The sequence below is a fragment of the Leopardus geoffroyi genome, chromosome B4, assembly GCF_018350155.1.
Source record: "Leopardus geoffroyi isolate Oge1 chromosome B4, O.geoffroyi_Oge1_pat1.0, whole genome shotgun sequence".
Classification (NCBI taxonomy): Eukaryota; Metazoa; Chordata; class Mammalia; order Carnivora; family Felidae; genus Leopardus; species Leopardus geoffroyi.
This window is the reverse complement of record NC_059341.1, coordinates 6915602-6926416: the sequence shown is the minus strand read 5'-3', so window position 1 is coordinate 6926416 and position 10815 is coordinate 6915602. Positions and strand designations below refer to the sequence as shown.

The 10815-nt window shown below is 47.2% G+C and overlaps 1 protein-coding gene across 4 annotated transcripts in view; it reads left to right on the top strand.

The window, feature by feature from the left end:
* The first annotated feature begins 126 nt into the window (after positions 1-126).
* KIN (Kin17 DNA and RNA binding protein) overlaps positions 127-10815 on the top strand; it is a 41886-nt gene continuing 31197 nt past the window's right edge. For all 4 annotated transcript variants that reach the window (XM_045463808.1, XM_045463810.1, XM_045463811.1 and 1 more), the window contains exons 1-4: positions 127-308; positions 6289-6383; positions 10313-10356; positions 10440-10562. In XM_045463808.1, the coding sequence (XP_045319764.1) occupies positions 195-308; positions 6289-6383; positions 10313-10356; positions 10440-10562 (376 nt within the window). In that variant the 5' untranslated portion in view covers positions 127-194. The remainder of the gene's footprint in view (positions 309-6288; positions 6384-10312; positions 10357-10439; positions 10563-10815) is intronic.

Below are 10815 nucleotides of genomic sequence, written 5' to 3'. Positions count from 1 at the left end.
CGCTTTCTCCTTCAGTCTCGCTTACTCCCGCCAGACGGAGGGAAGCCTCGCGAGCGTTGGGGGGAGGCCAGCCTTCCGAGGCCCCACCTCCTTCCGGCTCGAGGCTGGTATTTGTCCCGCCCCCGCCCCAGTCAGCTTCATTCCGCTTCCGGTTGGCCGGGCGCTTCAGCAAAGTTGTCGCTACTGTGGTCGCGATGGGCAAGTCAGATTTCCTTACCCCTAAGGCCATAGCCAACAGGATCAAATCCAAGGGGCTTCAGAAGCTGCGCTGGTATTGCCAGATGTGCCAGAAGCAGTGCCGGGACGAGGTAAGCGGGCCTGGATGGGGCCCCAAGCGGGGCCCCGCTGGAAATCCAGGTTCAAGTCCCTGACGCTGGGGTGAGGGAGTGGAACTTCGGGGTTCTGGTCGTGTGGGTTCTGCGCTGGGCGAGTCAGCTACTCAACTCGGTATCGCCATCCTGACCTGCAGCGTTTATCTAGGGGAACCAGTGATCTTTGACGCCTCATTCCTTCACGATCTTCCGCCAAAAAGAAATGAAATAGGACGCTTTGCAGCTCTCGTAGACGGGATGCTACTCGAGCTGTCATAAAACGGGGGCGTTGAATGGTGCAGTGCCCGATGTTCGGGGAATGACCGTAACAGTCATCTCTGACTTGACGTGACTCCAGAGAAACAAGGTGATCGGGATTCACCCCTCTTTTCGGGATCAGATGAAAAAGGACAGCTAAGCTCTGGCACACTACTCATCTAACAAGCATTTATTGAGCGCCTACAGTGTGCCAGGCCCAGGATATTACTCCCTGTGGTGACGATCGTGGACTGGAGGCCAGACTGTCAGAATTCTGAATCCTAGTGGCGCCACTTGCTAGCTGTGTAGGCTTGGGCAACTTACTTACATTCCCCCTGCCCATTTGCTTATCTGTAAAGTGGGAATAAGAATTGTACCTACCGGGAAGATTGTGAGCTTTAAGTCAGTGAATTATGTGTACTCAAGGGGTCTCGGGGCAGATCTTGAAAAGGTTTGTATGCCGTCCAGCGGCGTTTGTACGTTTTCACATTAGTGAGGTGGATGACCAAGCCCCTTGAAGAATTGAGAGCAGGCTAGCGACAGGGTCGTATTTTTTTCTCCGGAGATTGAATTGGATTGGGTAGGTGCAGCGGAACATTGGGTAATTGGAATAATCCACTCCAGTGTTTTCTGCAGGCGAGGGATGAGATGCTTAAGTAGGACTCACGTTGACTGACAGTGAAGCAGTTAACTCTTTTTTCATTTGTCTCCAGTTCTCCCCCCCCCCCCTTTTTAATGTTTATTTAGAGAGAGAGAGAAAGCGAGCACACAAGCAGGGGAGGGGCAAAGACACACACACACACACACACACACACACACACTCGGAATCCAAAGCAGGCTTCTGGCTCTGAGCTGTCAGCACAGAGCCCGATGTGGGGCTTGAACTCGTGAACGGCGAGATCATAACCTGAGCCAAACCTGAATTCTTAACCAACTGAGCCACGCAGGTGCCCCGTCAGTTTCTTTTTTTTTTTTAAGTTTTATTTATTTATTTTGAGAGAGAGAGAGCGAGCACACAAGCAGGGGAAGGGCAGAGAGAGAGGGAATCCCAAGCAGGCTCTGCACCATCAGCGTGGATCCTGATGCAGGGCTCTAACTCATAAACCATAAGATCGTGACCTGAGCCAAAATCCAGAGTCAGATGCTTAACTGACTGAGCCACCCAGGCGCCCCTCCCGTTCTTTCTTTCTAACAGTCAAGGTGAAATTCTCACACAGAAAACTAGAGACAAATACCACGAACATTTGTATCTCCATTACCCGTATTGAACATTTTAAGAAACTCACCTAGCCTGACTTGTTTCAGAAATATTTTAAAGTCAGTTGCAAGCATCTAGGGCATTTCATCTCTGAATACTTAAGTATGCTTCTCTAAGATATTTGGGTATTTTTCTACGTAGCCACAATATATGTCATCATACATAAAAAAAAGTAATAAAAATTCCTTTATTTCGTCTGACACACAGTCCATATTCACATTTTCATCACTTGTTCCCACAAACGCTTTTTAAAAGTTTTTTTTTTATTTCGGGGCACCTGGGTGGCTCAGTCGGTTGAGCGTCCGACTTTGGCTCAGGTCATGATCTCGTGGTCTGTGAGTTCGAGCCCCACGTCGGGCTCTGTGCTGACAGCTCAGAGCCTGGAGCCTGTTTCAGATTCTGTGTCTGTCTCTCTCTCTGACCCTCCCCTGCTCACTCTCTGTCTCTGTCTCTCAAAAATGAATAAACGTTAAAAAAATTTTTAAAAACAATAAATAAAATCATGGAGCATAGGGGCGCCTGGGTGGCTCAGTCAGTTGAGCGTCCGACTTCGGCTCAGGTCATGATCTCACGGTTCGTGAGTTCGAGCCCCGCGTCGGGCTCTGTGCTGACGGCTCAGAGCCTGGAGCCTGCTTCGGATACTGCGTCTCCCTCTCTCTCTCTGCCCCTCCCCCGCTTGTACTCTTTCACTCTGTCTCTCTCAAAAATAAATAAACATTAAAAAAAAAATTTTTTTTTAAGTTTTTGTTAAAACCAAGACCCAATCAAAAGCCATGGATCGGATTTGTTATTAGGGCTTAAAAAAAATAAACTATTTTTTTTAGAGCAGTTTTAGCTTTACAGCAATGATGAGCGGAAGGTCCAGAGATCTGTACACACCCCATCCCCACATTTGTACAGTTTCCCCATTATCAGCATTTGGCAACAGACTAGTGCTTCACATCTTCACCACCAAAGCCTACAGTTGGCAGTGGGGTTCCCTCCTGATGTTGGACATTTCTCCGGTTTTGAACAAATGTGTGTAATGGCATATATCCATTATCATCTCACAGAGAAGAGTTTCATTGCCCTAAAAATGTGAGTAATTAGGGCTTTTGATCCTCTCTCATTCCTAAACGGAATATAGAATCCACTTCCCTCGCCCTTGCTCCCGCCCCCTTGCGACTCCGTTGTTTTTCTTTTTTTTTCTAATTAATTAAAAAAAAAAATTTTTTTTTAACGTTTTATTTATTTTTGAGACAGGGAGAGACAGAGCATGAACAGGGGAGCGTCAGAGAGAGGGAGACACAGAATCCGAAACAGGCTCCAGGCTCTGAGCTGTCAGCACAGAGCCCGACGCGGGGCTTGAACTCACGGACCGTGAGATCGTGACCTGAGCCGAAGTCGGACGCTCAACCGACTGAGCCACCCAGGCGCCCCATCTAATTAATTTTTTACTAGTATAGCTGTCACGCGTTACCCACATGTTAGTTACAGTGGTTTCCTCTGCACAACGTAATTTATGCCGTTTGCTGTGCGCATCACAAGTGTGGCTCCCACCTGCCACCCCGCAACACTGTCACCATACGTGCCCTCGACCGTACTTCCTGTACAGTTCTCTCCATTCCGTCACCGGAGGCCTCTCTCTCTCCCTTCCCTTCACGTGTTTGCCCAGCGCCTCTCCTTACCGCCTATAGCCGTCAGCTTATCCTCTGTATTTATAGGTCTGATTGTGTTTTTGTTTTTGTTTTGTATTTTTTTGAGAGAGAACGTGCGCGTGCATGCCTGCGTGAGCCGGGGGAGAGGGGCAGAGGGAGAGAGAGAATTTCTGATGTTTTATTTATTTATGAGAGAGAGACAGAGGGTGAGCAGGGGAGGGGCAGAAAGAGAGGGAGACACAGAATCCGAAACAGGCTCCAGGCTCCGAGCTGTCAGCACAGAGCCCGACATGGGGCCCGAACTCACGAACCATAAGATCCTCACCTGAGCCGAACTCGGACGCTTAACTGACTCAGCCACATGATCGCCTCCCCTGTCCCCCCCACCCCCACCCCCCGCCCCGAGAGGGAGAATTTCAAGCAGCCTCCACACCCAGTGTGGAGCCCAGTGCAGGGCTCCGCCTCAGGATGGCGAGATCACAACCTGAGCCCAAATCCAGAATCCGACACTCAAAACCAACTGAGCCACCCAGGAGCCCGTTACTCTTTTGTTTTGAAGGTTCCACATATAGGTGAAGTCATAGGAAATTTGTCTTTATCTGAGTTATTTCACTTAGCGAAACACCCTTGAGGTCCATCCATGTTGTGACAAATGGCAAGATCTTGGTCCTTTCCTGTAGGCCGAGTAATATTCCGTTGTGTGTGTCTTCTTTATCCGTTCATCTGTCAATGGACACTCGAGTTGGTATCTTTGCTAATTCAGTTGTTTTTCTGACGTTGACTGTCTACTGGGCCAGTAACTGCCCTGGAGCGTTCCCACTTTGTGATATGAAACAGTGAAGTTTTCTTGTGGTTGTCTTCGACCCTCCTTCTCTAACTTAGAGTTCTATAAACTGGAACTTGGAGCTGAAGGCTTGATTCGGATCAGGTTAAATATTTTGGGGAAGACGACTTGATAGGTGGTCGTGCGGGTTTCATATCGCATCGCACAAGGAGGCCCGTAATGGCTGCTAGAGCTAAGATGACTGAGTGAAGGGGACGGTAACGTTAGAAAGGAGTATTTTCCCTCTCGCCAGAGCGAGCAGATAGTAAGGAATACATCTAGTTTACCATCAACCTTTTCCTTCGGTGTTTTAGCATCCGTGCTTGAGTCTATTATTTCCTTAAGAGTTGCAAAGTGGTTATTTTCTGCATTTCTCAGAATTTATTATTGGCTACCATTCTTATGTAAGGCTGAGCTCTTTCTCATCAGCTGGAGCTGTTTGGTTATCCTCAAACACAGGTTGTATGGCAAAAGGAGGATAACTGCTTAACTCTTTTCCTTCAGTTACCGATTTCAGAGTAAGACACTTGTGGCGATTCTGTGCCTTTTGCTCTCAACTCTGCGCATCGACTCCCCTGCCTGGGAGGGTGGCCTGCAGGAGGAGAGGTTGACCCCTCCAAGTTCCCTTTCGTCTCCCTCTCTCTCAGTTTTGGAAGATTGAGGGGAAGGGGGTCGGATCCAGAGGATTCCCCTCCTGCCCGTCCACTCTCACGGGTTTCTAGAATTTACTGGCCTCATTTTGTTTTCATTTCAGTGATTGATTTTTAACCTACGGGAATTTGCGGTGGTTTTGCATTGATGAGACAGACCAACACCAAGTTTCCTTTTAGGTACTTGCGAGGGAGAGTAGTGCACGGGCGGTACACAGTTGAGGCGAGCGTTGTGTCAGTCGTCTGTGGGTGACTGAGGGTGAGGCAGCTAAGCGAGATGGGGTGTTGACATCGGGCCAGTGGCGTGAGACCAGACGGGGAGACGGGAGAGGCGGTGTTAGGGAGGCCGAGCGGACTTAGTGGTAAGCGGAGGCAGAGGCGGAGGAGGACTCCAGGATGCCTGGCCCCTGGCCTGGGTGACCGGGCGTGGGACAGAACTGTTCACTGACACCGAGAACACGGCGGGAGAGGCCCAGTTTTCATCGCCGGTGCTGGTGGAGAATCAGCTGTAAATGTTAAGTCGCGTAGATACAAAGTCAAAACTTGTCATTTTTTTTATAGTCAGCTGAAGAAGGTGCAGATTTAGTATATTTAACACGAGGTTTCTGTAGTGTGCAGTTATCCCATGAGATTTAACATGAGATTTCTGTAATATGCCATAATGTATTTTGGATAACGAACTGAAGTAGAGAAAAGTGAGTGAAATTCACTAACGGCCCATTTTACTTGGTTACGTTTCCCCAACCACTTACATCACCCTACATGTAGTAGATGTTCAATAAAATTGGGTAAATGGATTTAAAAAACAAAATCACTCTTCTGTTCCCATGCCCTGTCCTGTCTCTTGGTAACGTCGGCTTGCCACAAGCTTTCTGTCTCTTTAATCTCCTGGGATTATCCCTTGAGGGGCAGTGTTACATAACTCACCCTCATAAAAAACTTTTTTTTTTTTTTTTAATTTTTTTTTCAACGTTTATTTTTTTATTTTTGGGACAGAGAGAGACAGAGCATGAATGGGGGAGGGGCAGAGAGAGAGGGAGACACAGAATCGGAAACAGGCTCCAGGCTCTGAGCCATCAGCCCAGAGCCCGAGGCAGGGCTCGAACTCACGGACCGTGAGATCGTGACCTGGCTGAAGTCGGACACTCAACCGACTGCGCCACCCAGGCGCCCCATAAAAAACTTTTTAAAAAAGATGATAGTGTGCTTAAAGCTAGTGATTTTCTCTTTTTCTTTTTTTGTCACAATTTATTATCAAAGGGGGGCTTTTTATGGTTAACTAAATACGTCTGTTTAGGGCCCATTATGATGACCTAAATCAGAACTTAACCACTACTTACATGTTTTGTAGAATGGCTTCAAGTGCCATTGTATGTCCGAATCTCACCAGAGACAACTACTGTTGGCTTCAGAAAATCCTCAGCAGTTTATGGATTACTTCTCCGAGTAAGTAACTTGAAGACATCCTTATCTCATAAGCTTTGTTGAGTTGGACGTGTAGTACATATGCTTAAAAACGTGTGCATTGGGAGCTCTGTCTGTTCCTTACACATTAACAGGATAGCTCCACTATCTTGTGCTCAGGTTTTGTTTTCCTTTGACAATTTGTCACAGCATGAAATTGTTACCGAAGTGTTTCTCACAATTCAGTCTTGCTCTCCAAACGCAAAAAAACTCTCTTCCACTCTAACTCGGTTGTGGCTCGGAGCACGGCTGTGGAATCCGACTGCCTGCCTTTAAGCCCTGCAAAGCCAGGCTTCTCCCTTCATGGGCTGCGTGACTCTCGCGGAAGCACTTACGTTTGTCTGTGCTTCTGTTTCCTCATCTGTAAAATGGGACTAAAAACAGCACCCTCTTCCAAGCGTTTTCTTTATTTCATAGAAAGATTAATGAGTTAATGGTTTTAAAGAGTTTAGAAAAGTATCGAGGGGGCGCCTGGGTGGCGCAGTCGGTTAAGCGTCCGACTTCAGCCAGGTCACGATCTCGCGGTCCGTGAGTTCGAGCCCCGCGTCAGGCTCTGGGCTGATGGCTCAGAGCCTGGAGCCTGTTTCCGATTCTGTGTCTCCCTCTCTCTCTGCCCCTCCCCCCGTTCATGCTCTGTCTCTCTCTGTCCCCAAAAAATAAATAAAAGTTGAAAAAAAATTAAAAAAAAAAAAAAGTATCGAGTACTTGATTAATATTAGCTATTAATTATTATTGCTATTAATATTTAGTCTTAAGTCTGTCTGTCTCTTTCTTTCCCAAGTTCTGGACCTTTTGGTCTTAGGACCCCTTTTCACCCTTAAAAATTATTGAAGAGCCTCGAAGAGCTTTTGTTTGTGATTGATATCGATATATTGATACTTGTGAGTTAGGGATTAAAAATGAAAAAAAAAATGAAGCGTATTTATTATTTCACTTAAAATAATAATAAATCTATTAAGTGTTAAAATAAATAATTTTTTAATAAAAATTAACTATGTATTCCAAAACAAACAAAAACAATAGGAATAGCTTTGCTTCAGATTTTTACAAATCTCTTCAGGGTCTGACTACTAGGAGACAGTTGGATTCTACAACCGCTTCTGTATTCAATTGTCTGTTTCAACATGTTTTGGGTAAAGCACATAAAGAAAGGCCGCCCTGTTCATAGATGTCTGGTTGGAACGGAGGAATACTTTAATAGCCTTTTTCAGATAATTTTGGATGTTCTTTGATGCGACATCAAAACACAACAACGTGGTAGTTTCTTCAAGATTAGCTGCAGTGTGGATTCTGGAACCGTGTCAGGGAACTTTTGTGCACTATTACATTATGACCCCTCGATCTTTCACTTTAGATGGAGCTTGTCCCCACGCATGGGTTTATGTCATCATGCACTGGTCATTTGGAAAATATTGGTTCACCGAGTGTTCCGAATGGTGACACGTTTTGTTACACAGTAGCGTAAAATCATACTTTTTAATGTTATCAGTGTCATCGGAAAGGTCCTTTAGTATTGGGAGGGACGTCAGACTCACGGTAGCCGATGCTAGTTTACCAGATTCAATTTTTTGCCGGAAAGCTCACATTTTATCGTCGGCAACAAATGATAAATGTCAGCTGTTTTCCTTGACGTGACAAGGCTCACTTTGCTTATTTTCGACCAAATGTCTACAAAATACCCAATTTTGAATAACCGTAGTTGATCGGTCCGTCATCCTTTCAAGTAGCAGTGGTGCGCGGTGACAGAGGTAGTTCTGTGCGTGGCTCAGACCATCGCACGAGTGCTGTGCTCAAGACAAGCCCCAGGCGGCGGTGGAAGTGCTGCGTTCCCGAACCCGTCCCAGCGCACAGGGTATGAGACGGAGCCCCGCAGGCTGAGATTTAGTGCTATCCCACCGCCCCGTCAAGGACGTTCTTAGTGAAACCAGCATTGATTCTCACCGCGAGCGCGTGTCCGTGAAGAATACTCTGGCTGCCTGTGCAGGCTGGCCTCGCCGCCCACTGCCCTGACTTGGCTAAGACACCAGCAGGTGTCCCCTGTGTGGCTTTTGTGCCATCAACACAGGTAACACGGTGAAAAAGGCCAAAATTGTTTATCTGTGAACCACACGAAACCACCTCGATTACCACGGGACTGCACAAGCCACATTTGGGGAAATATCATCCTGGCAAGAGCCATCTACACTGGGCTTTTCCTCTCCACCCCCTTTTACTGCATCCACGTAGCTGCCCAGTTTCCATCTTGCTCTTTATCTTTCTTCGGTGGATAACGCTCTTAACTACCCACAAACATCTCTCTGTTTTCCATTCTTTCCTGGCTTTCCTCCTCCTCCTCCTCCTCCTCCTCCTTCTCCTCCTTCTCCTGCTGCCTGCTTGCTTCCTTAGCCCCTCTTCCTTTCCTCCCAGTTCCTCCAATGCAGGAATGTTCCTCAGGGTGTCCGCTCGGCTTCCTTCAGTCTACATTACCCAGGCTCCAAGAGTTCTGTCATTCTTCCAGCTGTTCCCTTTGTGTTGGGTGACTCCTCAGTCTTACTGTTCATTCCTGATTATCTGTCCTAAGTTGTAGATTTTTTTTTTTCCTGGGCAGTTGTAATCTATATTTCTGAAAGCTCTCCCAAAGCCAACATTTTAAAGCCAAGCACGGTACTCTGTCCACCATGCCTATCGTGTGCTGGCTGACAATACCTACTCGGAATGCTAAGCTGGGACTTCCCTGTTGTTGATTCTCCTCTACGGTGTCCTTTAAACTCACCTCCTCGCCATTCTCCCATCCCTAGTCGTCATTCTCATCATGTGTCACCTAAATTAATTCTGTGACTTCCTTCCTGATCTCCCGGTCGCAGCTTCTGTCCCTCCTATCCATGTTTTATGCCCATGGTTCACAAACCGCCACGTGCGTCAGAATCACCGTGAGGGCTTGTGACAACAGTGGCAGATTCTGATTCCGTAGATCTGGGCTGGGGCTGGAGACGTGCTGTTTCTATCAAGTTCCCAGGTAATGTTGATGCTACTGTTGTAGGGACCACACTTTTAGAATTCTTCTTCTGTCTTCCCCAGGACTGTCTTTCTAGATCACACATTTTCACAGACTAACTCCTAAGTAAATTATTTGGTGCTTTGCCACTGCCTGCATAAAACCCACCCTCTTGAGCATGACATTCGAGGTACTTCAAAGATCAGCCCCGCCATTATTTTCCAGCTGTGTCCTCCACCCCCGCCCTGTTCTTCTGTTCTGTCCCACCGTGTCCCTCGTTTCTGTCTACTCACAACGTTAGCTCAGTGAGATCATCATTTCCCAGACGTGATGCTTCCATGTTTCTCTGCCAGCTGGGAGTGGCCTTCTCTTCCTCTCCACCTATAAGGTCTGATGTCTACTTCCCCGCCCACGTTAAAGATCGCCAGCGGGCATCCCTCAACTCCATGACATTGTGCTACATCTCTTTTGCAGTTCGCCTCGTGTTATGATTGGTTCTGCTAGATTGGAACCTGGGTCAAGGTTTAGGTTTTATTCACCTGTGTTTACCCAGCACGTGACACAGTGTATTCCGTGCAGAGGGGCACATTGAGTACCAATTTCACGTGGAATCAGGGAAGTTTTGTTATCGTTGGAAGAATGGTTTTATTATGCCACACTCAGTCACGCTAAGAGACTTCACGGAGGAACCTTTCTAGACCCGTGGAGTCACTTGTGCTGTGGTTGCTCCGCCAAGCCCGGAAGTCTCAGCTCCAAACTGACCTGTAACTGAAATCCTCAAAAGCTGTAAACTTTCGGGATTCCTTCCCGTTTCAGTTCTTGAGGGTTCCTAACAGGTAGTCATATAGATGTGTCATATATCATTTGGGCATTCACACTGTATGGTGGCTTTGTATTTGTAGAATTACCTTAATGCTTTCCTTCCTTTCCTTACTAGGGAATTCCGAAATGACTTTCTAGAACTTCTCAGGAGACGCTTTGGTAAGCATCTGGGTATTGTGCGCACAATAACTTCCTAATCCGTAAACCTGCTCCGGGTTGATGGTGTGCTGTTTTGTCCTCAGGCACTAAGAGAGTCCACAACAACATCGTGTACAATGAGTATATCAGCCACCGGGAGCACATCCACATGAATGCCACCCAATGGGAGACTCTGACTGATTTTACCAAGTGGCTGGGCAGAGAAGGTGAGAATAAGACAGGATCTGAGCAGCTGTTGCGTGGCTCGGGGGCAGAGACAGAACTGTCACGGTTTCTGTGTACATTTATGGAAAAGAGGGCGAGCAGGGCAGTTAAAAACTGGCGGAGGGGAGCATAATCTTCCGGGACTGATTTTGTGTGTTCCACCCGAACGCGAGCGTCTGGGACGGTTCTTTTGATAGGGCCCGGATTTATCACCGGCACATCTTCTCATTCGGGTTAAGGGTTATTACCAGTCCT